At 39.9% G+C, this 27,867-nt stretch overlaps 1 protein-coding gene across 2 annotated transcripts in view; it reads right to left on the bottom strand.

The window, feature by feature from the left end:
* Positions 1 to 27,867, bottom strand: part of vps50 (VPS50 EARP/GARPII complex subunit) — a 200,031-nt gene that overhangs the window by 62,499 nt on the left and 109,665 nt on the right. For both annotated transcript variants that reach the window (XM_059972546.1, XM_059972548.1), the window contains exons 14-19: positions 17,592 to 17,683; positions 14,459 to 14,553; positions 14,264 to 14,362; positions 4,296 to 4,386; positions 2,268 to 2,450; positions 562 to 680 (exon numbers count right to left, since the gene is read on the bottom strand). In XM_059972546.1, the coding sequence (XP_059828529.1) occupies positions 562 to 680; positions 2,268 to 2,450; positions 4,296 to 4,386; positions 14,264 to 14,362; positions 14,459 to 14,553; positions 17,592 to 17,683 (679 nt within the window). The remainder of the gene's footprint in view (positions 1 to 561; positions 681 to 2,267; positions 2,451 to 4,295; positions 4,387 to 14,263; positions 14,363 to 14,458; positions 14,554 to 17,591; positions 17,684 to 27,867) is intronic.

Genomic DNA, 27,867 nt, shown 5'->3' with positions numbered 1-27,867 from the left:
TACATGTCCCTTTATGACTCTGAAAACTCAAACTTTACAGCTGAAACTCTTCATCACAGGTACCATAGGGATCAATAATAAGCATTACTGAGAATTTGATTTACCTTGGTCAGACTGCAACATTATTTGTAAGCACCTTAATACTACAAAAATGACACCTGCTGTAATTCCGACTAATATACTGTGTTGTTTCCTCATTAATACAGTCTGAGGGTGTAGTACTGAACCTCCATGATGTGGTGGGCATTGCATATGATGCTGTGTATACAATATCAGAAAGGATGAAATACAATTCCACGTCATATTATTTTCTGCAAATCGTGATGAACAGTGGTTTAGTCTTCTCATCAAAATTAATGTATTGGTTTTGGATTTAAAAGAAGTGAATAGAAACACCTTGAATTGTGTGCAGGGTACAATAAAAATTCAAATACAATAAAAGAAACAGCAAATGAGTTAAAATTTTACAGAACATCTCCAAATGGCTGAAATAATAAAAAATACACCACCCCTAAAAATTCCCTTAATGTTATCTATTTTTGGAAAATTACCATCGATTACCTTTTCAGTGGAACATCTCCAGTTTGCTCATCCACAAAGTCCCTTTTAAGCTCTTCTGGAACATCACTATCGCTGTCATCATCTTGGTAGACACTCTTCTCCAATTCATCAGATTCATACTGTGGAAAGAAACACCCCACTCCAATTACCTGTAACAAGTAATCCAATTAACCAACATCGCTAAAAAAGAATCTAATTTAGGCTTTCTTATTAAATGCACACCATGCATTGAAGAATGCCTGTGCAGACTCACTAAGCTAAAGGCCTGTTGTACTGCATTGTACCTTGACTCTACCTGACAGAGAGAGTAGACTTAACAGAAATATACAAGATTGCGATGTCTTGACTAAGTGGCTGTGGAGAGGGCCTTTCCAATCTAGAATTGGGGGTGGGGGGGGGGGGGGTCACTACTTAAATATAAAAGGTCGCCAATTTAGGACAAAGTTGAGACATTTTTTTCTTATTCCCCTTAAAGGGTCATAAGATTTTGGAACTCTTCCTCAAATAATCTTCAAATATTTTTAAGATGAATGTAAATAGATACTTGATAAGCAAGGAAGTGATATGTCACTAGAGATAGAATGGATGGTAGAGTTGAGGCTGGAATTTGATCAACCATTAATCTACTTAATGGCAAAGGCAGCAGGGAGCACAGTATTCTCCTGCTGTTCCTAACTTGCATCATGGATAATTGTGTGAACAAACTATATAATGCCACCTGGATTTAACAACCATTTTGGGCAACTTCAGTTCAGCAGCTGATCTGACACATTTGGTAAATGAGAGAAAACATAGGTTGGATGGAACATTATGTGAAAAATATCAATCACATTGAATAACATCAATGCAGAGGGATACTGATCTTCTTGGACAAAAATTACTGTATCTTAATAAGCTGGCACATCAAGCAATTTGGGAAAATAAGTTGTATGTTTTTATTAGAAGAAGATTTGATGGCTAGTGTGAAGTCATCCTATTATAGTTACATAAAGTTTTGCAAGACCGGACCTGGAATATTGTATACAGATCTGGACTTCAAACCCAAGGAGGAATAGACTTGCAACAGCTTCAAAGGATTGATTCCCTGGAAGGAATTTGTTCTTGAAGAAACATTAATCAGAGTGAACCAATGTTTGCTTTAGCTTAGCATGATAAGATAACAGCAAATACAAAATTGCAAAAGGATCTGATAGGGTAGACATAGGAATCTTTTTCGCAGCATCAAAAGGGAATAGGCATTCAGGGTTAATATGAAAAACAAAAATCCCTTTTCACAGAATATTTGCTGTTGTCTACCCAAAGGGGATGTGGAGGCACAGTTAATAAGTATATATAAGACATTCGATTAATGGATTGTATATCTCAAGGGAAACGTTGGATATGGCAGCTAGTATAGGAAACTGATGCTGAGACCGCAGAGCAGCCACATGCTAATGAATAGCACAGCAGACAGAGGATTCAAATGACAGAGTCCTGTTTCTATTTCTAATGTTCACACATATAAATCTGCATCCCAGAAGGGATTAGTGCAATTAAGTATTAACAATTAGTTTCAACAATACCATTGGCTGAAGGAACTGCTCCTATGTTTTACTGGTTGATGTTCTATTGCCTATTCAGAAACACTACATACTATTAATAACAAAGTTAAACGCCTTTCTGAGAAATCTCTCATTTTAATGAAATGCAAATAGAGCTCGTCATACCCCATTAGCAGCAAGAACATCTTCTGTTTCATCATCTTTGCTGTCAGTCTGCTGTTCAAATGGATTTCCGCCATTTTGGCATTGGTCAAAGAGAGACCCTGCTGCTGTTGTAGATGACGACATAGAATACTGCTTGCTAGGTGACACTGACGGAGAACGAGACTGCCGCATAAATTTAAACTCCTAAAACAATAAATTTTCAATAAAGGCATCTGAATAAAGCAGGATTCAGAACTAAAGTTACCTGAAAATTGTACTTCACTTTAACAAACAACTGAGGATGCATTTCCATTGAATATAATGATGCAGAAGTAATATTTTTTGTTAGCAACACCATGCACTCCTTGTTGAACTGATGTGTGTACTATTTCCATTGCAACATAGTCCTCAGTGTTAATCAGCTATTTTCTTCTCTGTCAAGGTCTGAACTATTAGAAGTTATAAAAGAGTAGCAAGAGCTTTACAGCAAGGCCACAGTGCAGAAACTGTTTCAAAACATATTACTGTAAATCCTCAACTGGTCAGGCAACTTCCATGAAGAAAAAATTAGTATGAAATCAACTTCTCTTTGTACTGATGTTGTTTTGTTTATTGAGTATTCCACACTTCAAATTTTAAGAATCTGCAACTGTTTTGTTTTTTGAGATTTTTTAGATTAAAGTCAGATAACTATGGCAGGTTGGGACAAATACTTTTAAATTTTAGGACTGCGCCAGAATGAAGATGCTTAAAAATAGTAATCATAATAGACTATTAAAAAGAAACAAAGACTAGAGAGGTAATATTTTAATTCACGACTGAGAATTTACTGAAAAAAAGAGTACAATCTAAATAAGAAGCCTAAGTGACAAAGAATAAAAGTATTCCTCAGATATAGAAATACGCACAAAAACACGAGAAAACATTTCAAAGAAGGTCTATAAGGAAACCTAGAGTTTTTTGGCCGACACGTGTCTGTCGGGGAAGGACAGGGCAGTGGGAATAGTTCGGAAACTGTTAGGTGACAGTGGGGAGAGTTCAATACACAGAAATTATTTCATTCTCTCCCACACCATTGCCTCAGTTCGCAAACTAATCCCATTAACCCATTGTTTGCCCTGTATCGGTCTCCAAACTGATCCAGTAGTCCTACTCTCGCCCCTCAGAGCCATATAATTCACCAAACTAATCCCACTGTTGCTCCTTCTCCACTGTTGCCCGGCGACTATCTCCAAAATCATCCAAGCTCTCGAACCAGCTGAATATTTCACATGCACAACAGAGCTAACAATGTCAATAAGGATTTATGATTTTACCCTTCACAGAATATGCTACTGACTATGTCCCGAAAACAAGAATCGATTTTCTCGTAAAGGCTGAGAATAGCTCAGGGACCATAATTTTTTTTTAATATAAAAAGTGAGGAAAATCTTAAAAATAATGAAAGAATCAGGTTTTTAGATCAGATGAATTGTTGACAGAAATATTTAAGAAATTATTAGAAATGGAAATTATCACAAAGGACTGGGGAGAAATCATAAACTTGTGTTTATTGCCCATTAAGACACATATTTGATCGTCGTAGGTCTTTATTATCATGCTGGCCATCAGCTACCTCTCCTGGTGCATTATAATACAGTAGGGTCATTAAGTATCAAGTTATTACCGCTAATTGATTATAAAAGTGACAGGGAATAATATTTATTTACAGTACACTAAGTACAAGTGCTCCTTTGTTTTTCCCTCTCTAATTTCCTCTCACGCAATCATAATTACAAAATTTGACACAAAGCCATGACCAACTGTAATGTTTTCTCCACTGCCCATCCAGTTATACAAAAAAAATCTCAAGTGGGATTATTTACGATCGCTATTAAACCACATCAACCTTTCACTTACCAAGTTGTACTTAGAAGTAAGTCTCTATTTGATGCAGGTATCGAGGATAAATGATCAAACATTTTTAGAAAAAATAGATGTTAAAATCCATTTGCATCTTGAGAGTTAAGGTAGACTTGAAAAATTCCATTTCTGAAAGTGAATACTTACATGCAATTGCAAAATACTGAAGTTAGACTTAACAGGACACAATTCCCAAGTTTCATTTTCTAAAAACATACGCAATTCTTCAAGACGTATTCTGTAGAGACAGTTGAAATCAATGAAAAGTCTCAGTAATAGGACGTGAATGTGCATTTTAAAAATTTCTCCTCCTTCAAACCACTTTTGCAATTAATAAAGTACAACACCATAGTAGAATTCATTCTGTCGGAAGGTAATTTTAGAGCTAGATACATAGCTGAACATATAGTTTTCCAGCATGGCTTCAACCTCTTCCAAAAGATCAGAAGTTACATCACCAAATCAAGCAGCATTAGCAGAGAAGAGAAAAAGTAATGAATGGAACAGGTTTTTACTGTGTGACATAACCAAACTGAAACAAAGATCAGGAGCTTCCTTCATATTTTATATTCAGGTATGTTTGTTAGGAACTAACAAATGATCAGACTTCTTAAAATAAATACCTTCGCATTTTTCTGAAAGGAATAATTTATGGTATAATTGTTAAAAAAATCACAATTAAACTAAAACTGAAGCGTTTTCCTAATTGTGAATTCTTCTGTCTGCTACTGTGCCATTAACATGGATGATTTGGCAAGTAAATGTGTGGCTGAGAAGCTGGTGCAGGGGTCAGGGCTTCAGGTTCTTGGATCATTGGGATCTTTCCTGTTCAAAAGTGACGGGTTGCTCCCAAGGGAGACCAATACTCACGCAGGCAGGTTTGTTACAGCTGTTGGGAAAGGTTTAAACTAATTTGGCAGGGGGGTGGAAACCGGAGTGAAGGGATTCAGGGAAGACTGGATGATGAAAAAAGAAAAGATAGTCTGCATTCAGACGGTCAGGAAGGACAGGCAGGTGATGGGACTTAGTTGCAGCCAACAGGCTGAGTATCAAAACATTAGGGATGCAGAATGCAAATACAGTATTCAAGGTGATGAATCTAAATGTGCGTAGGACAAGAAATAAGGTGGATGATCTTGTACTATTACAGATTGTCAGGTATGATATTATGGCCATCACTGAATCATGGCTGAAGGATGGTTGCAGTTGGGCACTGAACGTCCAAGGTTACACATTATATCAGAGAGACAGGAAGAGGGTGCTGTGCCTCTACTGGAAAGAATGCAATCAAATCAGTAGAAAAATGTTACATAGGATCAGAAGATGTTGAATCCTTGTGGGTTGAGTTAAGAAACTGCAAGGGTAAAAGGCGTAATGGCAGTTATATATAGGCCTCACAGTAGTAGCTGGGAGGTTGACCACAGATTACAACAGGAAAGAGAAAAGGTGAGTCAAAAGGGCAATATTATGGTAGTCACGGGAGATTTCAACATGCAGTTCAATTGGGAAAATCATGTTGGTACTGGATCTCAAGACTGTGAGTTTGTTGAAGGCCTAAGAGAGAGCTTTTCAGAGCAGTTTGTTGTTGAGCCTACTGGGGATCAGCTATACTAGATTGGGTGTTGAGTAATGAACTGGAGGCAATTAGGGAACTTAAGGTAAAAGAACCCTTAGGAACCAGTGATCACAATATGACTGAGTACAACTTGAAATTAGATAGGGAGAAAGTAAAGTCTGATGTAGCAGTATTTCAGTGGAGGAAGGGAAATTACAGTGAAAAGAGAAGGAAGTTGGTCAAAATAAATTGGAAGTTGTTGGTAGGGACATCAGCAGAGCAACAATGGCAGGCGTTTCTGGGAAAAATGAGGAAGGTGCAAGATAGATGTATTCCAAAAATGAAGGAATACTCAAATGGTAAAATAGTACAACCATGGCAGGCAAGGGAAATCAAAACTATTGTAGAAGTAAAGGGCATACAACAAAGCAAAAATTAGTGGGAAGACAAAGGATTGGGAAGTTTTTAAAAAAATATGAAGAGCAACTAAAAAAAATCATTGGAAGGGAAAAGATGAAATATGAAAGCAAGCTAACAAATAATATCAAAGTGGATAGTAAAAGTTTTTTCAAGTATGTTAAAAATAAAAGAGAGATGAGAGTGGCTATAGAACTGCTGGAAAAGGAGGCAGGAGAAATAGTAACAGGGGACAAGGAGATAGCTGATGAACTAAATGGGTATTTTGCATCAGTCTTCATTGTGGAAAACACTAACAGTATGCGTGATGAAGTGTGTGAAGGAAGAGAGGTGGGTGTAGCTACTATTACAAGAGAGAAGGTGCTCAAAAAGCTAAAAGACATAAAGGAACATAAGTCAGCTGGACCAGATGAACTCACCCTAGGGTTCTGAAAGAGATAGCATTGGAGATTGTGGTGGCATTAGAAATTATCTTTCAAAAATCATTGGACTCTGGCATGGTGCCAGAGGACTGGAAAATTGCAAATAAGTAAGGAGGAAGGCAGAAGAAAGGAAATTATAGACTAGTTAGCCTGACCTCAGTGGCTGGGAAGATGTTAGAGTTGATTGTTAAGGATGAGGTGATGGAGCACTTGGTGACATAGGACAAGACAGTACAAAGTCAGTATGGCTTTCTTTAGGGAAAATCCTGCCTGACAAACCTGTTGAAATTCTTTGAGGAAATTACAAGTAGGATAGATAAAGGAGATGCAGTGGAAGTTGTACTTTTGGCCTTTTAGAAGGCCTTTGACAAAGTGCCATACATGAGGCTGCTTACCAAGTTAAGAGCCCATGATATTACAGGAAAGTTAGTCACATAGTTAGAACATTGGCTGATTGATAAGAGGCAGTGAGTGGGCATAAAAGGATCCTTTTCTGGTTGGCTGCCAGTGACTAGTGGTGGTCTGCAGGTGTTGGTGTTGGGACTGCTTCTTTTTATGCTGAATATAAATGATTTAGATGATGGAATAGATGGCTTTGCTACCAAGCTTACAGATGATCTAAAGATTGGTGGAGAGACAGGTAGTGTTGTGGAAACAGGTAGGATGCAGAAGGACTTGGGCAGATTAGGAGAATGGGCAAGGAAGTGGCAAATGAAATACAATGTCGGTAAATGCATGGTCTATTGTGGGGACTATTTTCTAAATGGAGAGAAAATCCCAAAAATCTGAGATGCAAAGGGACTTGGGAGTCTTTGTGCAGAACACCCTAAAGGTTACTTTGCAGGTTGAGTTGGTGGTGAGGAAGGCAAATGCAATTTTAGCATTCATTTCAAAAGGGCTAGAATACAAGAGCAAGGATGTGATGTTGAGGCTTTATAAGGCACTGGTGAGGCTTCACCTTGTGTATTGTGAACAGTTTTGGGCCCCTCAACTTAGAAGAGATATGCTGGCATTGGAGAGGGTCCAGAAGCGTTTCACAAGGATGATTCCAGGAATGAAAGGGTTATCATACGAGGAATATTTGGTAGTCCTGGGTCTGTACTCGCTGGAATTCAGAAAGATGAGGGGGAGGATCTCATTGAAACCTTTTGAATGTTCAAAGGCCTAGACAAAATAGATGTGTAAGGGGTATTTCCCATGGTAGGGGAGTCCAGTACAAGAGGCTACAGCCTCAGGATTGAGGGACGCCCTTTCAAAACTGAGTTGCGGAGAAATTTCTTTAGCCAAAGGTGGTGAATTTTTGGATTTTGTTGCCACATGCAGATGTGGAGGCCAGTTCAAGTCAGAAATTGATAGGTTCTTGATTGGGCATGGCATCAAAGGTTATGGGGAGAAGGCCAAGACTTGGGGTTGAGGAGGAGAGAAAAAAGGATCAGCCATTATTGATTGGCAGAGCAGACTCGATGGGCCAGATGGCCTAATTCTGCTCCTATGTCTTAAGGATTTCAAAGCATCCCTTTCTAGGCAATAAAATGGGGAGCATCAAAACCTGGAGTAAAGTATCAAGATAATTCACAGGAGTATTAACATACAACAATTGACTCACTTTGGAAGATACTTGGGTAAATAATCAAAAAGTACTGGGTTTCAGGAATACCTTAAAGAAAGTGATGTTATGCAGCAAAATGTGCCCAGAAGGAAATTCCAAAGCTTAAAGCAGAAATATTTAAAAGCACATTTCTGGATCGTTTGTCAAGATCTCTGAATATTTCACAACTGAAATCAGGTTTACTATCACTGTCTTATATTATAATTGTTGTCTTACGGTAGCTGTACAATACAATAATATTAATATAAGCTACAAAATAAACAAACAGTGCACGAACAAAACAAGGCAGTGCTCATGGACTGTTCAGAAATCTGATGGCAGAGGGGAAGAAGCTGTTTCAGAATTGTATGTGGATCTTCCAGTAATAAAACCACACTATCACACTCAGTTTCAAAGGAAGTGTTTAAAATTTTCATTTGAAAAAAAAAGAGCTGGAAGATGATTATCAACTTTGCAAAATATCATTCAAAATGTTTACCTGGAGTTGACTGGTTAATTGAGGGTGCGGAGGTTGAAAATCTGCTCAATCTCTGCACCCTGTGTGATAAACACCTTCAACACCAGAGAGAGTTCTACCACGTCTTCATAGACCTCAAGAAGGCATTTGACAGAATCTGGCATGATGCCTTATGGGCCACCATGAAGAAATTTAACATGGGGCAGAGGCTGATTTATACAATCCGTCAGCTTTACGCCAAGGCAGCCAGTGTAGTACTCGCTCAGGGCAACATCAGGGAGTGGTTCCATACCTCAGTAGGTGTTCGTCAGGGCTGCCTCCTCTCCCCCAATCTCTTCAACGTCTTCCTGGAACGGATCATGAATGTTGCCCTTGAAGATCATGTGGGCAAAGTCAGCATCGGAGGGAGGAACATCACAAACCTAAGATTTGCTGACGACATTGATGGACTTGCAGGAAAAGAGGACGAACTGGCCAACCTGGTCAGCCATCTTGACAGAGCCTCCACAAAGCTTGGAATGGAAATAAGTGCCGAGAAAACCAAGCTCATGTCAAATGCCAATGGTGCCATCACAACAGACATCTTAGTCCATGGTCAGAAACTTGAGACAGTGTAGTTCAAATACCTGGGGACAATCATCAGTGATGAAGGCTCAAGACCAGAAGTCCTGGCACAGACAATGACTACACTATCCAAACTCAAGACAATATGGAGGGACAGCAACATCACCATGAAGTACAAGATCAGACTCCTGCATGCATTGATATTCTCTATCTTCCTGTACGCATGCGAGACATGGACCCTCACAGCAAAGCTACAGAGGAAGATACAGGCATTGGAAATGAGATGCTATCACAACATCTTGGGCATCTCATACTTGGACCACATCACAAATGAGCAGGTCCACAAGACCATCCAGCACCACATTTCCCCCATGAAGACTTTCTCACAACAGTGAAGAAAAGAAAGCTGAGATGGTATGGCCATGTATCAAGATCGTTACGTGCAAAGACCGTCCTACAGGGAACTGTGGAGGGGAAAAGGAGAGGTAGAGAGAGGAAAAGATAGACGGACAACATTAAAGAATGGACAGGGAAAACATTTGCTAGGCTCTGGTACACAACCACGACAGATGGAACAGACTGGTGCAAAGCTTGTCATGACGGCGCCCTGACGACTCCATCAGGAGTTAAGGGCTCAAGGTAAAAAGGCAAAAAGACTGGTGACAAAGGAAGATCTTTCACTTTAAAATGTTACTGAAAAAAAATCCTTTCCGATTATTTACCCACGTATCTTCTTAAGTGATGCAATTGTTATAGGTTAATGCTTCTGTGGATCATCTTAATGCTTTCCTTACGGTTTTGATGCTACTCATTTGATTCCCTCTAAACTGATGCTTTGAAAGGTGTCTAAAATCATCCATATTAATGACACAATAGCAGGCAAAAGAATTGTGTTCCAAAGCTGCATGTTTTCATATTTATGAAGTGGCTGATTTAATAATGAATAGGTTTGCTGTGTTGCCATGGACTGTAGTGGCAGCAGTACAGACAGCAGCTGTTCAGGTGTCTGAAGTCCATCTTGGAAAGAGAAGTTGGGAGGACAGCAATTTGGTTCCAAGCTGTTGCTAAGATTCCATTCCATAAACTGGAAATTGTGATAAATGTTCTGCTTGGAGATGGGATGTGAAATTTTTTGGATATCTCAAGCTGAAGTTATAATACAAAGGCGGATTGAGAGGCTAGGCTCAAACGCCTTTGGTCAGAGAAGCTCAAGGGATGTAGTAGATCAGGTTTTACAATTAAAGATATTGATGAATAAAGGACCCTCTGGTGAGAAAATCCAGGGTAAGATTACAAATAATAGGTAGGATGTTCAAGAGTTAGGTCAGAAATTGCTTCTTGACAATGGATAGTGGAAATCTGAAATATCCTCACAAGCAGCTGCTTAAGAATTTAAATTATATTGTTAAATGTTTAAGCAAGGGATCTCAAAAACTAAGATCAGTGGTCCTCCATTGGTTGAGGTCAACCATGTGTGTTCTGTCCTGGCTCTAGGTTGCTGGTGCAGCGCTGTGTATGGTTGATGAGACCAAGGTGAGAGTAGCAGTCTGTTGCAAATGTCATCTATAAATGGTCTTCTTAGCTCTGCTGGGGTTTCAGCTTCGCTTCCTACGGGCCCATTTGTCTTCTGCCACATTCAAGAATTTTTCTTTGCTTGAATCAAGGTTTTGTTTCAGGGTGCTTCTCTCCCTGGTGTGGTCGGCTGAAAGTTACTCTCAGGACTCAATATTGGATGTCCAGCACCTTCATATCCCACTCGCAGACATCCTTGTCTCACAGTTGCAGGCAACCAGCGTTTCTCTTGCCTAAAGTCAGCTCACCGTAGCGGTTGTTTTTTAGGATGTGGCCATCCTTCATGCAGCGGACATGGCCCAGCCAACACAACATATGCTGCCTAAACAAGGCATACACGCTAGAGAGGTCAGCATGAGAGAGAACTTCAACATTAGGTACTCTCTCTCCAGGAGTCACGACGAAGGCATCTTAAATGGAAGCTGTTAACCCTTCTCTCCTGCTTGTCATATTTCGTCCAGGTCTCGCTGCCATCAAGCAGTATGTTGGTGACACAAGCATTGTACACCACCATCTTTGCTTTGAATGAGTATTTGGAGTTCTCTCAGACTCATGTGGTGAGGCAGGTAAGAGTTGTTGCAGCCTTCTCAATGCACTTGCCAATTTCTGCATCCAAGGAAACGTTGTTACTGATGGACCCCACGTATGTGAACTGATGGTACCTCCATGTTTTGTCCCAAGACGTTTGCCATTTTCAGGCTGATAGACCAAATTCTTTGTAGGCCTGGGACAAGTGATCCATCAAGTTCTCTAGGTCCGGTGAAGTGTCAGTTTCGAATGCCGCACGATCAACAACAACAAGTCTCTAATCAGAGCCTCGTGCACTTTGGTCTGGCTCTTGGGTAGGCAAGGTTAAGAAGCCTGCCATTTGATCTAGTGTGGAGATCCCTTTGGTTGCATTGCCAAATGTGTGCTTCAATAGAAGTGTAAAGATCCCAAAGAGAGCTGAGCAAGAACACAGCCTTGCCTAATGCCATTGCTTATGTCAAGATGCTCCAAAGAGCTGTCAATATATTGCCTAGTCCCCTTCATGTTGGAATGGGTGGATTTGATCATGCTCTGCAGTCTTGACAGGCAGCCTACTTTGGAAAGGATCTGAAAAAGCCTGTCTCTGCTGTCCAAGTCAAACTCCTTGGTGAGATCAATAAATGCAAGGCAGAGGGCCTTCTTTTGTTCTGTGCATCTCTCCTGCAGTTGGCAGAGAAAGAAAATCACGTCCGCAATTGACCTACCAGCAAGGAAGCTGCTATGTGACTCCGGGTAGACACATTCAGCCAATTTCAGTAGATGGACTTAGAAAACTCAGGCAGGGACTTTGCCACAATACTCAAAAAGGAGATGCTCTATAGATGTCACAGTCGCTTCTCTTGCCTTTGTTTTTGTAGAGGGTAATGATCTTGGTGTCCTTCATATCCCGTGGTACAGCTCCTTCTTGCCAACACTGACAAACAACCATGTAGTGTAGTCATGCAGTGCTTGAGCAGGTTTAGGGGAATCCCAAATTGCCTGGTACGTTCCCAAAAGCAAAGCTGCCAATACCTTGCTGAACTCCTCTAGGATCAGCTCTGCATCCAGTTCTATTGTTGTCAAGCACTCAATAACATCCAGGGTTGAAGTGGTGACAATATTCACTTTGGAGTAGAGGTCAGAGTAATGTTTGATTCATTTCTTCCTCTGTTTGCCCCTGCCTGTGATTACTTCCCCACTGATGGATTTGAAAGGGTGCCATCTTGGTCTGAGGGGACAAGGGCTTTCAATGGTAGTGTAGCGGTTAGCTTGGCGCTATTACAGCTTAGGGCATTGGATTTTGAATTTCAATTCTGACATCGTCTGTACGTCTTCCCCATAGAACGCATGGGTTTTTTCTCTAGGTGTTCCAGTTTCCTCTGATAGTCTAAAGACATACTGGTTAATAGGTTAATTGGACATTGTAAATCATTCCATGATTGGGCTAGGTTAAATCAGAGATTACTGAGGCAGCACAGTTTGAAGGATCAGAAAGGCATATTCCACTGTAACTCAAAATTAAATATATAAATAAGCTACATATCAACTACTCATTCTTCCAGACTAAGTTTCAACACAAGGTTTCCTGGAGACACCATTGCTCCAGACACTGGCACCAGCTGGATGTGATCCTAGTCAGGCACTTCTTCCTTGGCTGTATGCTTGTTATGTGCTTCTACCACAGTGCAGACTATGACACAGACCACTCGCTGGTGACTGCAGTAAGAATTAAAGTAACTAGAAAAAGATATTGTTCACTTATGACCTAACTGAGATGTTGAATAGTCTGCATATTTTCCTCTATTACACCAAGAGAAAACAAATTTGGATATGAAGGCTGGGTGTAGGAATAGGAAGTAGCTGGTGTCAATCTTTCAAGAAGAAACAATACACAATTAATCTAAAACCAAGCAAACAAATCCTACTTTCTACCAAAAAGATGGTTTGTGGTTCAGAGAATGACCCAGCAAATATCAAGAAACTGTCCTTTCATTTCCCTTTATACAAACCACATTGTAAAATAATTGTTTTGAGTTCTTTACTTGACCCAAACTTAAACCACAGCATACAATTATAAAGGAAGCAAAATTAGTCATCACCAAAAGATCTAAAAACATCTTCTCAGTAAATAAATATGAACCACAAAACAAATGACAGCATAAAAGCACACTAGTTTCGACAAAACAGAATGTTCTGGCAGTAACATAGCCATCATTAAAATAAAAAATGCGAACGCACAGATATCCGATAATCTGAGATGTCTGAGTCTATTATTAAGAATGAGGTTTTGGGATACTTGGAGACACATAATAATATAAACCAGTCAGCATGCTTTTCTTAAGGGGAAATCTTCACTGACGAATCTGTTGGACTTCTTTGAAGTGGTAACAGGCAAGATAGACAAAGGTGAGTCAATGGTTGTTACTTACTTGGACTTTCAGGTCTTAGACAAGATGCCACACACGAGGGTGCTGAGTAAGACAAGAGCCCATGGTATGACAGGAAAGATGCTAGCATCGATTGGCTGACAGGCAGGAGGCAAAGAGTGGGATTAAAAGAGGGCTTTTTCTGATTGGCTGCTGATGGCTAATGGTGTTCCACGGTGATTAGTATTGGGTCCGCTACCTTTCACGTTATGTTGACAATCTGGATGACGGAATTGGTGGCTTTGTGGTCAAGTTTGTTGATGATACAAAAATACTTGGAGGAACAAATAGTGGTGAGGAAGAAAACTCCTATGTCTTATGGTCTAAGTTAGTGCTACATTAGTGGTTCTAGATAATGAATGCTTATTTTATGGATTTTTGTCTCTTCTCCATTTTAGCAAAATAACAGTAAAAAACCAACAAATGTATAAAAAATTCTATTTAACAGTTCTGAGCAAAAAAAACTACCATTAATATGACTAGAGGTATAAGACTGTAAAACATTTCATTATTATAGCAAAGTATTTGACAGCTGATCAAAAATATTAAATATGTAATTAGATTCCAATGAAAACATTTTTTTTACCTGTGATAACTTTTAAAATAATTCAAACTTTGTTTCCGAATAGACTCCTGCAAAACTTCTGATTTACTGCCACAAAATTCTTCACCAACTTGCATCAATCTGGTTTGTAAACAATGAAGTTTAAAATTCATTTAATAAATGCAAGTGTATTAAATCAAACATAGGGCTGGTTTGGAAAAAGTACATTTTCAATACCTGCTAATAATGTCCAGTACCAAAATAAAATCATCATACTTGAAGTTGGATAAATCTGTTCCAAGCAAATAGGTCTTTGCCTTTAACTGAACATCCTATAAAAAAACAATCCTACTGTTAGTGTGTAACTAATATGAACTCATTTTAAATTTTAACTTTGAGGGTAGATCACAAGGGTAGATCTAATTACCCTTCCCTGCTCTCAAAAAAACTCAACGATTTAAAACAAGCTGGTGTTACAACACCACCAACTAGGCATGAAAGTTTCCTGATCCATCTAAGAAAACTGAACTGAATCTATAACCACAAGTAGAACCATGTGAAAGATTCTATTTAAGGATAATTTAGCAATTTTATTACAGGGTAAATTGTACTTTTGTGTGGACCATCAGTACTGTGTGCAATAAAATACTAAAATTAGTAACCATCAAAAATGCCAGCCTTCAGTAAATAAGACGAGTATCAGCAAACTTCCTACATGACAACCTTTGGCAAGGCTGAGCAATGAGTCACCTGCACAAATTTATTTAATATCATCAGTTCACTTTTATGTCTATGGTTTAGAATTGGTTCATGAGGTCAAAGCAAGCTCCATAGACACTGCCAAATTTAGAATTCAAGGTGCCTGATAGGGCAATTAGGTGGGCAATACTGAAGTTTTCTGCATCTTTGCTTGACTTTGCCTAAAGTGATTTGAAGTTACTACTGCTATCCCAAGATGTAGCTTCTTCATTTTTATGGCAACAAGAACAGTGGGATGTCACAAAGAGTTTTTTTAAGGTGGTTACAAAGAAAATTAATGAAGGGAACAGTGGACATTGAAGTTATCAAATTTACAGGGGATCTCTATCAGCCAAGTGGGCTGAAGAATGGCAAATGTACTTTAATTCTGACAAGTACAAAATATTGCATTTTGGAAAGTCGGATACAGGTAGGACTTTACAGCAGGGCCTTGCCGAGTGTTATAGAACAGAGGGACATTGGACTACTAATGCATAATTAATTTAAAGTGGAGTCACAGATAGACAGGCTGATGAAGGGAGTTTTTGGCACATTAGCCTTCATAAATCAGGGCTTTAAATTGGAAATTCATGGTGCAGTTGTACAAGACAGTAGTGAAGCTGCAAATGGAGAACCATGCTCAGTTTTTGTTGCCCTGCTAAAGGAACAATGTTATTAAACTTGAAAAAAAGGTAGAAAATATTTAAGGATATTGCCAGAACTGGGAGGAGCGAGTTATCAGGAGAATTGGTCAGGTTACAACTTTATTCCTTAGGAATGCAGGGACTGAGATGATTTTTATTGAGGTGCATAAAATCATGATGAACGTTGATAGGATGAATACACTCAGTTTTTTTTCCAGGGTTAGGAACCAAGAACTTGAAGGTAAAGGTTTAAGAGATGGTAAAGATTTAAGCAGAACTTGAGGGGCAACTTTTTTTTTTAAACAAAAAGGTGGTTTCTATTTGGACTGAGCTGCCAAAGGAAGCAGTTGAGACAGGTACGTTCACAACTTTTAAAGACAGTTGGACAAGTATATTGATTGATAATGTTCAGGAAGTTATGAGTCGAATGCTGGCAAGTATAACTATCTATGATGGCATATCATGGTCAGCATTGACCAATAGGGCCAAAGGATATCTTTCTCACCTGTATAATTCTATGACTGTATGAAAGCACTGGTTAAGCAACACTCAGAATATTGTGTGCTGTTCTGATTACCACAACATAGAAAGAATGAGGTTGTACCAAAAAGTTCGCGAAAGAGCTTCAACAGGATTTTGCCTGAAATGGAGAGCTTTAATTACATGGAAAGATGGGATAGGCTGTGATTGGTCTTTGTGGAGCACATGAGGCTGAGGGGGTGACTATATAAAGATTTATAAAATTATCAAGGGCATAGTTAAGGTAGATAGCCTTAACTAAGATAACCTCTTTCTAAGGGTCAGGAAGTATAAAACTAGAGTACATAAGTTCAGTGCAAGAGGAGAAATATTTAAAAGGAGATCTGAGGCGCAAGGTTTTCCTCTAAAGAGATGATGGACGTATAGAACAAGCTACTAGATAGCGTGGCAGAAACAGGTAAAATTAGAGTTTTTAAAAAATCACATTTGGATAGGTGCATGGATAGGAAAAGAATTGGGCAATATTGGCCAATTGCTGGAAATGACATTATCATAGACAACTACCTTGGTCAATGTGGATAAGTCGAGCCAAAGGGCATATTTCCACTCTGTTTTACTTGATGTCTAAATTAATTAATTCTCAAGCAACTTAAAGATCTAAATTTAAAATGAACACTTTCAATCTGAATGCATTCATACACTAAGTACTGGTATATGACATACAATCAATACATCTTTCACCCAATTCATCAGAACTAAGTCTTATTCATTGTAATAAATTTAATTACACATGTCAAAATAAACAGGGAATGTAGAAAGAAAGAAATAATGCTTTTTGGTAATTTTAAAAAATGAATTATACCAAGAATTAACAGTGAGGCAAAAGTGCAAGATGCATGGGATCCATTTTGGTTGTATGTTAATTTAAACTTAAATTAGATGTTTTTTTCTGTCTCTTAGTTTTATATGTTTTCCTGTTGTGGGATGGCTGTGTAAATATGCTGTACTGTATCTGCTCTATGATATGCTGTGCTGCATTGTAAGATAACAATAAATAATAAAAAAATTTCTGAATTACAAAAAAAAGAATTATACCTTAAACGTTCATTGCAGAGCTACCGTGCTCTACCTCAAGACTCCTTGATACATTTATCATGCATCTTTGAGTCCATCAATCTCTGCCAATAATGATTTCCGCCACTGCTCCCTATCCCCAAGCATCAAAGATTTTGCAGTTTAAAATCCAAAACATCATTCTTATTAAGTGATTTTATGTGGTCCACAATAATCAGGCATTGAAGTTATATATGAAAGTCAAAAGCAAGCATGAAGGTATATGCATTTTAAATACATGAAGTAAAGCAATTTGCACTCCACTAACAAATGACAGTAACTTAGAAGACAAAATCTAACACTATGCTTTTGAACAGCAATAATTCCTAGTAAGCAAAAGTAAAAAACATTTAATAGATAGTAAAAAAAAAAGTTGTTGGAATTGAAGCACAGACCTGCCAAATGCGTGAAAGGCCATGTTCTAATTTCTTCTTTACGTAGCTTCGATTAAAGTTAGGATCATCAGTTGTAATCTCACCATGGCCATCTGACACAAAAAAAAACTTCTGTGACACATCTTTTTGCATTTTACATAGAGCTTAACTTCTCTAGTCGTTTCACACACATTGTGCTGTTGTCAGTATTCAACTAGTAATTTTCTCAAAGTAATGTTGTGATATAGGATTCAGGACTTCTCAATGATTTTTAAGCAGCTTCTTCCCTTCCACTATCAAAGTTCTGAGCAGTCCATACACCAACTCAGTATTCTTTTTCTGCACTTATTTATTTTGGTAATTTGTAGCCATTTTTATTGCTTTGCATGTAACCACTGCTATAAAACAACAAACTTCATGTCATACAAGTCAGAGATTAAAAATATCTTCTGCGTTTGCAACTCTAGATAATCAGCTGTAAATACCCAATTCTTTTTTTTTTGACCAGCTGTGGAAATATCCATATTTTATCACATCAGAATTACCATTCAGTTAAATGGAAAGTAAAAAAAATGAAAAGAGATGGCAGAAATTTAATGAATTATAATTCACACTGGTCATTAAGTCATCCAGATAAAGAAATGCTTACAAAATATTTAAATTACATTGCTACCAGAAATAGCATGCTAATTGTATATGTTGTTCTTCTCAGCAGAATGTGACAGACTGCAAAGAAAGGTGACAAATATTTCAATTGGTTGCATTAATAACCCTACTCTCCTCTATAAACAAAAGTTTACAGTAGGGAGGCAAAAAAAACTGCCAATGACAATGGATCAGAGTAAGAGGGTCACTTTCTACACTTCAAGCACTGGTATACCACTTTCATGAAGATCAGAGCAGATGGCGAGCAAGACAGCATGGTAGTAGTTGATGCATTGAAGTTGCCCGGTGTAAGATGATACAAAACACTGGGATTCATCTGCTGGAAGCATCTGTGACCTGAACTTAAGAATTGATGAGCTTGAATATAAGATTGGGAACCAGCAAAGTCTCAAAATGAGGAAGTTGCGTGAATGTATTATTGCAGGAGATAATTAGCCCTGTAGTATGGAAAAGTGGTACAGCTGGAAGGATTGCTATCATAAGCCATACATGAGGCTGCTTAACAAGGTAAAATCCTATGGCATTACAGGAAAGATACCTGTATGCATAGATGAATGGCTGACAGGCAGGAGGCAATAAGTGGGAATAAAAGGAGCCTTTTCTGGTTGGCTGCTGGTGACTAGTGGTATTCCTCAGGGGCTTGTATTGGGACCGCTACTTTTCATATTGTTTGTTAATGATTTAGATAATGGAATTGATGGCTTTGTGACAAAGTTTGTGGATGATACGAAAATAGGTGGAGTGGTAGGTAGTGCTGAGGAAGCAATAAAATTGCAGGAGGACTTAGACAAGTTAGGAGAATGGGCAAAGTGGCAGATGGAATACAGCATTGGGAAATGTATGATCGTGCATTTTGGTACAAGTAGCAATAGTATGGAATATTATCTAAAAGGGGAGAAAGTTCAAACACCAAAGGTGCAGAGGGTCTTGGGAGTCCTTGTGCAAGACTGCCTGAAGGTTATTTTACAGGCTGAGTCTGTGGTAAAGAAGGCAAATGCAATGTTGACATTTATTTCAAGGGGAATAGAATATAAAAGCAAGGGGAAAATGCTGGCCAAACAAGGGGCTTGAACCTGGTGGGAAAGCGTCGAACAACGACATCTATCTTGGAAAGTTCTGTGACAGATGGAACCGCTCTGCATTTCTTTTCTATGCAGAGCAGCGTACGACCTGCTCCCAACACCTGCCAACCTCAGCACCTGGTATGAAGGTAAGACAGACAGGTGTGCTGCTTGTGGCAAGAACGAAACACTTCATCATATTTTGAGTGCATGCAGAGTCAATCTTTCCAGCAGCATGTACACTTGGAGACATAACAATGCTCTCAAAGTTGTAACAGAAGCGGTTGAGCAGAGAGTACTGTAGCACAACTTATCTCATGTCCCATGCTGCACAGAACATCGCATATCATTTGTGAAAGAAGGCTCCAAGTCAAGGGTGTACAGCGCAGGCCCATGATCAAGCATACTTTCTTCAGCCAATGATTGGTGTGTCAAGGCCGATCTGGATGAGAAAGGCAGTTTCCCAGAGCAAATAGCTTTCACCAAGTTGCGTCCAGATATAATCGTATGGTCTAACACCAGTTGAGAAGTAGCTATTGGTGAACTCATAGTCCCCCGAGAAAACAACATTGATGAAGCCCATGAGTGCATGTTAACCAAATATGCAGAATTAAGATCAGAGTGCAGAGACAGAGGGTGGAAGGTCTCATGCTATCCATTTGAAGTAGGTTACCGTGGCTTTATTACATTCACTCTCCAGAAGTGGCTGCATGATCTTGACTTCCTTAGAAGAGGGATCAAGTCAACCAGCAGGGCTGTAGCTGAGGTAGCAGAGACAGGATCATCATGGGTGTGGGCCAGGTACGTCCAGAGGGGCAGAAAGTTGGACAATGTTTTGCAAACCCTTCAGTAATTGCATAGACACCCGAAGAGTAGACTATCTGTTGGATGGAAGTGACCAACAACTCTAATAGGGGCAGATGCCAAGTTTTTAAGCTCACCAGTGGGAGGTGGTGCTTTAGCACTGCTGGCCCACCACCTCGAGGGAGTCTTGATCATAAGTGGGCCGAAACTCCTGAAGACAGATCAAATCAGAAGGCAAATCAACTGATGATCCCACTGGTGATAGCACAGGACAGTTAACATCTTAGTCCAAGTGTATTTTCAATTCTGAGCCTTTATAAGACACTAGTCAGACCACATTTGGAATATTGTCAATAGTTTTGGGCCCCATATCTCAGAAAGGATATGTTGTCATTGGAGATTCACGAGGTTGATTCCGGGGATAAAGGGGTTAACATATGAGGAGAATCTGGCAGCTTTGGGCCTGTACGGACTGGAAGAATGCAGGGGGATCTCACTGAAACTTACTGAGCTGCCGGTGACAGTGGTGGAGGTGGAAACGATATGGCCTTTTAAGAGACTCCTGGATGGCTACATGGAGCTTAGAAAAATAAAGAGCAATGGGTAAAGCCTAGGTAGTTGTAAGGTAGAGACATGTTCGGCACAGCTTTGTGGGCTGAAGGGCCTGTATTATGCTGTATGTTTTCTATGTTTCTATGACTATATAGGGTGGTTATGGAGAGGATGTTTCCTCTGTCACAGGCTGCAGTGGAGACGAACCCATGCATATACTTCAGATGGAAGTTAATTGTTTTTTAATTGGTCAGGGTATCAAATGATATGGTGAGAAGGCAGGTATTTGGGGTTGAGTGGGATCCAGGATCAGCCATAACTGAAGGGCGGAGAAAACTCAATGGGCTGAATGGCCTGATTCTGCTCCCAGGACTTACGGTCCTAGAGTCAGAGTCAATCCTGACTGCAGGTGCTGTTTGTGTGGAGTTCACACATTCTCAAAGTGATTACTCCAATTCCTTCACATATCTCAAAAACATGTAGGTGACCATTGTAAATTCTGCTAAAGTGCTGATTGGGGGGCGCAGAGGGAGGAGGAGGGGTGTTGATGAGAATATAGGGTGGAGGTACAGAATAGAAATGGGATGAATGCATAATTAGTGTTAATGGGTCTTTAATGGATCAGATTTACTCAGTGGGGGCTTTACAACTCACTCTTTTTGACTCTATGAACTGGATTACAGGATGTGACCAAGAGCAAGGCAGGCATGCAGTATGAGAAGGACCCAGGCCTTACTACTTGTCCAACAGTTATCAGGTGATAGAGTCATAGAAAAGTACTGAAACAGGTCCTTTCACACTTTAGAACCATTTAAACTGCCTACTCCCATTGACCTGCACCGGGACCATAACACTCTATACGCACAGATGTGTCCATTCGAACTTTTCTGGATCGCTGAAATTGAGTTTGCATGCACCATTTGCACTGGCAGCTCATTCCACACTCTCATAACCTTAAGACTTAAGTTTCCCTTCATGTTCCCATTAAACATCTCATCCTTCACCCTTAAGCCATGACTTCTGGTTGTAGTCCCACCCAACCTCAGTGGAAAAAGCCTGCTCTATATAAACCCCTCATAATTTTGTATATCTCTATCAAATCTCGCTTCAGTCTTCTGTGTTCTAAGGAGTAGTCCTAACCTATTTAATCTTTCCTTAAAATTTATCTTCTCCAGTCCCAGCAACATTCTTGTAAATTTTCTCTGTACTCCTTCAAACCTATTTAAATCTTTCCCGTAGGTAGGTGACCAAAACTTCACACAATACTCCAAAATTAATCCTCACCAACACCCTATATAAGTTTAATGTAACATCCCGATATCTATACTCAATACTTTTGATTTATCAGACACTGAGCTAAAAGCTTTCTTTATGATTCCATCACTTTCAATGAATTATGGACCTGTATTCCCAGATTCCTTTCTTCTACAGCACTTCACAGTTCCCTACCATTCTCTGTGTAAGACCTAATGAGGGTGGTCCCAATATTTTTGCTGCTGATGCAGATACCTCTGCAAACTCTGATAGTCTTCCTCATTGTCTTAGTGTAATCTACTAATCTGCTGATCTAATTAACATCACCATCAAGATCATTGATTTAGATGACAAACAACAAAAGACCTGGCACCAATCCCTAGGGCACTCCATCAGTCACCCGGGATTCTGGTCAGAGGCACAACCATCTACTGCCACTGTCTGGTTCCTCCCATAAAGACAATGTCAAATCCAGTTTACCAGTGCATCTTCAATTCCAAGTGATTGAACCTTCTGATCAACCTCCCAAGCAGGATCTTGTCAAATGCCCTGCTAAATCAAGGCCACGTTGACAGCTTTTGTGTCTTCTTGAATGTGCTTCTGGAACTGCTAGAGCCTGTGATTTGCAATTTGGAGATCATTTGGGCTCTCCAGCACTTGGTTGTCTGCAGGATTCCAAAAGGCAGCAAGCTTCAAGGTGAGGAGGCTGTGAGGGGGAGTGCAGGGGGTGGGGAACCGATGTTCAATTCCAGTTCACTGATTAAAGCAACGAGAGTCTGAAATATCGAAGCAAGTGTGGAAGATGAGCATTAGCTACCTGCCTTCTGATCGCTGGTGGGATGGCTCTGCTGCCGGAGAGGGGAGCCTGTGTAGCCTCCCGCTGTGCCCAGAGAAGTTACTGAGGTTTTCTGCATTTAGGATATGGATATGGATTTGGACTATAGTCTACAGATCTTTTGTGCCAGTCTTGAAGTTTTTTTTTTAAGTTCTGTGCTTTTTGCCCACCTTTTCTCGTTTATTTGTGTCGGGGTCAATGTTCTTGTGGTATTTCATGCGGGGGGGCAGGGGCCACAGGGTTGATGCTCTTGTTGCTTATTTTGCAGTTTCTTTGTGCAGCGAGAGGAGGATTTGGAAGCTGATGTTCTCTCTGCATTTTGTGTGGAACGAGGGGGTTCAGGGTTAATGTTCTTCTTGCGTTTCATGCACGGGAGAGGGACTTTGGTATCAATGATTGTGTTACCGTTCTTTTTTTTCTTGGTTTCATGGCTATCCAGTGAAGAAGAATCTTAGAGTTGTATTCTTTGAATTCATTGCCTTGTCTTCATCAACTTTACTGGTAACTTTCTCCAAAAACTCTGGTTAGACATGACCTATTATGCACAAAGCCATGCTGACTATCCTTAATCAGACCATGTCTATCCAAACACTTATTTATAGTCCCTTAGAATACTCTTCAATAACTTTTCCACTAGTGACGTCAGGTTCGCTGGCCTACAATTTTCTGGTTTATTTTTAGACTTTCTTGAACAGCATAACAATAGCTATCCTGCAAGCCTCCGGTACCTCCCTGTCACTAACAATGATGTAAATATCTTTGCTACGGCTGCTGCAATTTCTGCACTTGCCTCCTACAGGGTGCGAAGGAACACCCTGTAAGGCCCTGGGGATTTGCCTCAAGAGCAAATACCTCCCCCCCCCCCCCCCTCTGTTATCTGTATAGAGTCCATGCCCTCGATATTGCTTTGCCTCACTTCCATAGACTTTGTGCGCATCTGCTGAGTAAGTGCGGATGCAAAAACATCCATTTCCAATCTCATCTCTTGGCTCCATGCATACATTCCCATCCTGAGTTTCCAGAGGACCAATTTTGTCCCTTACAATACTTTTCCTCTTAACATACCTGTAGGATCTCTTAGGATTCTCCTTCACCTTGTCTGCTAGGACAACCTCATGCCTTCACTTAGCCATCTTGATTTCTTTTTTAAGTGTTCTCCTGCATTTCTTATACTCCTTAACTACTTTATTTGTTCCTACCTGCCTCTACGTGCTATGCACCTCCTTTTATTTTTTTTAAACCAGGGCCTCAATATCTCTAAAAACCAAGGTTCCCTAAACCTGTTATCATTACTTTTTATTCATACAGACAAATATAATCTCTCTACTCTCAAAACTTCACTTTTGAAGGCCTCCTAATTACCATGTAAAACTTTGCCTGAAAGCAGCCTGCCCAAATCCACACTCGCCAGATCCTTTCTGATACTATCAAAATTGGCCTTTCTCCAATGCAGAATCTCAACCTGCACACCAGATCTATCTTTATCGATATTTACTTTGACACTAATGGCATTATGATCACTAAATGCAAAGTGTTTCCCTACACAAACTTCTGTCACCTGTCTCAATCCCTGAAAACCAGATCAAGAATCACAAGTTCTCTTGTTCGGACTGCAACATACTGATTAAGGAAACTTTCCTGAACCCATTTGACAGACTTTATTCCATCTACAATATGGGAAACCCAGTCAATATGTGAAATATTAAAATTACCTACTACTTTGAAAACAACCTTGCAACTGTCTGCAATCTCTCTAAAAATGTGTTCCTCTAAATCCTATTGGGTGGTCTACAATATAACCCCATTAACATGGTCATAACTTTCTTATTCCTCAGTTGCAGCATAAAGCCTCGCGAGGCAAGTACTCCACTGTGTCCTGAGCACTGCCATGACATTTTCCATCACTACTAACGCCACCCCTCCATCTTTAATCTTTTTCATTCTGTCACATCTAAAAACAATGGAACTCCAGAATACTGAGCTACCAGTCCTACCCCTCCTGCCCTCACTAATGGGTACGATATCACAATTCCATTTGTTGATCCATGCCGAGCTTACCTGCCATTCCTACAATACTTGCTTTGAAATATACACAGCTCCAAACATTAGTCGCACTATGCTCAACCCTTTGATTACTGACTTTGTCCGAGGTCTTAACAACATATGTCTTCACAACATCTCTACTATCTGTTATGGCACTCTGGTTCCCATCCCCCTGTAACTCTAGGTTAAACTTCACTGTACAGCAGTAGCAAACCTTCCCGCTAGGATATTACTTCAGTTCAGGAACAAACCCTCTCTTCTATACAGGTCCCAGCTTCCCTGGAAGGGAGCCCAATGATCCAAAAATCTGATGTCCTCCCTCCTATAACAAAAACTCCTTAGCTACATGTTAAACTATTATGATCTTCCTAGTTCTGGCCCCACTAGCATGCGGAACAGGTCAGAACAGGAAGAGTGACGAGGTTCTGTAAAGTGAGTTCTGTAAAGGACAGTCCTGCCCTTTAACTTAGTACCCAACTCCCTGAGCTCACTTTACAGAACCTCGTCACTCTTCCTACCCATGTCATTGGTATCTACGTAGACAACTTCTGGTTGTTCACCTCTCTTCACCCCCCCTCCCCCCCCCCACCCACTTAAGACTGCTAAAGACTCAGTCCACGATGTCCTGAGACTCTGGCACCTGGGAGGCAAAAAGGCCACTGATTAAGCTGGACCACCTTCATATGCAAGCCCCACCCTGATAATCTCCATTTGACTCTACCTTCATCATTATATTCTAACACATAATTATCTATAGGTCTTGAAACTGATGCACTCATCCTGTACATAAATAATAAAAGATTCACCTTATACAGCCACATTACCTATCTACCTCAAGCAGAAAACAAAATACAGGTGGAACTCAGAAGGTCATGCATCAAATGTGGTGGGAAAGGGATAATCAGTTTTTCAGGTCATGTTAAGGGGAGATATCTGGTATGAGCTGAACAAGTAGGGTGAGCCGAGAGCTGTAGCCAAGTGTGGAAGGGAGATGTGGAAAAAGCAAGAGAGGCTGGGAGGTGATTGGTGATGTCAAGGGGCTGCAGATTATGGAAAATGATATAAAAATAAGAAAGGTTATGAGTAAAACAATAGAGGGGAGGAATGCAGGACAGTTGAGAACAATGAGGAAAAGGAGGGAATCGAGTGAATAGAATGTGTGGATGAGAGAGGCAGATGGAACCAGATGACGAATGAGTATGGGGGAAAGAGTTGATTGAGTGCATGAGAAGGAGAGAAAAAGGAACAGAGGGGCGTGAGTTAGTTTAACACTTGCAGATGTCAATGTTCATGTCATTGGATTGTAGATTACCCTAATGGAATATGAGGTGATGTTCTGTTGGCAGTGGAGATGGCCAAGAACTCGTCAGTCTGGGAATGGGAAGGGGACTTGAAATGGTTTGCATTTATTTCAATTTGAATTTATCCACCAAGGTCCTCTCACTCATCCCCTTCATTCCAAATCCTAATCCCGCCACCCAGCTCCATTACCAACTTTCTTTCCTCTGCCTGACCTCGTTCCATTTGCCTGTTACATCCATACTCTACCTACTTCATCTCTTCCTCTTACCCCCACTGTTCCCATCTGCCCTGCATCACTCTAGTTTGGCCTCATTCATTACCTTTATTTCAAAATTCAGATTCTATAATCTGCAGCCCTTCACCGTCTCCAATAATTTCCCAGCTGCTGTCACAACTTCCCCTCCTCTCACTTGGGTTTATCTGTCCAACAAAGCCTTGTCACTGAGACTGACTTGTCAACTGTCAGCTCCCGCTTTACCCCTCCCCCTCAACTCTCTATACCAGCTGGCTCCTCTAGACCTTCTCAGTCACAGTCCAGGGTCTTGACCTGAAAAGTTCACCATCCTTTTGCTTCCACAGATGCTCCTGACTCACTGAGCTCCTCCAGCAGTTTGCTTATTGGTCTAGATTACAGTAGTTGCAGACTCTGGTGTCTCCATTATCTCTCTACATAAATGAAATTTGTAACCATTATGAATGGCCACTGTAAGATGTTTTAAGTATTTTCAGCTCCACCCTAGAAAAAGCCTAATGTATAAAAATTCATTAACAGTTACTGGCCATACATTCACTGTCCCATTCTGAGTTTGAACCCTTGTGATTATGTGGCATATTTCATCAAGGACATTCACGTGGAAGCACAGATAAAGCTTTCACTGACCCTTACTAAGATTCAGCTGCAAAATTATACCTTTAATATCCTGGGCAGCAATGGCCACTGAGTACCTTTCTCCTCCCCCCTCCTCTTGCCTTACAACAGCCTGTGGCATACTGTGTGCCTAGTTCATATTATTCCAGTTATCCCATGATACAAGAATGATTGTTTCTACCATGTAGATGCCTGAAGCTAACAAAAACTACTCTGCAGATTTCTGCATCTTGAACCAACTCTGAAAATTCACGCAAGACCTGTCAAGTTGGAGTAACAATTAAGAAATTTAATATAATAAAAATAAAGACAATTAAATAAGATTCAACAATTCTTCATTTTGCTGCCCAGTAGATGAGCATTATCCACTTCACCAGAATGCCAGATGAGGCAGCATGCACTGCAAGAAGCTTTCAGACCTTAAGTGCTAATTTGATTTAAAGTGACTCTCAAAACAGTGACGTACTATCAAATCTAATTTCACTGAAATTGATCAACGGATAAATATAGCACACAACATGGAGAGTTTTTCCCACCCTTATGAAATACTACATGGTGATGTTTTACATCCACTTGGACAGGTAAACATTTTCTGTTAATAAACAATATTTACCACAATCCATTCAAAAGCATTCCATCTGCATGCACTCAAGAGAACTTCAGATTCTCTGCTCAAGTAGCACTAAACCTACTGACTCAGAGGGAAAGGCTCCAAAACATAATATGAACTTTATCAATACATAATATGAACTTGCCCAAGTGGCAAATAGTTAATGTAAATGAAAATCCTTGTTATTTTTCATTCTTTTGTCTACTATGCAGATATAATGTATGTTAAATAAAACTAAGAAACTCAAGTATTAAAACATTTGGTGACTTCTGCAAAAAATGGTTATAGTCAAACCCAACAAG

This window comes from Hypanus sabinus, chromosome 6, assembly GCF_030144855.1.
Source record: "Hypanus sabinus isolate sHypSab1 chromosome 6, sHypSab1.hap1, whole genome shotgun sequence".
Classification (NCBI taxonomy): Eukaryota; Metazoa; Chordata; class Chondrichthyes; order Myliobatiformes; family Dasyatidae; genus Hypanus; species Hypanus sabinus.
Note: the sequence above shows the minus strand (reverse complement) of the source record. Positions and strands in the feature narration are given on the sequence as shown.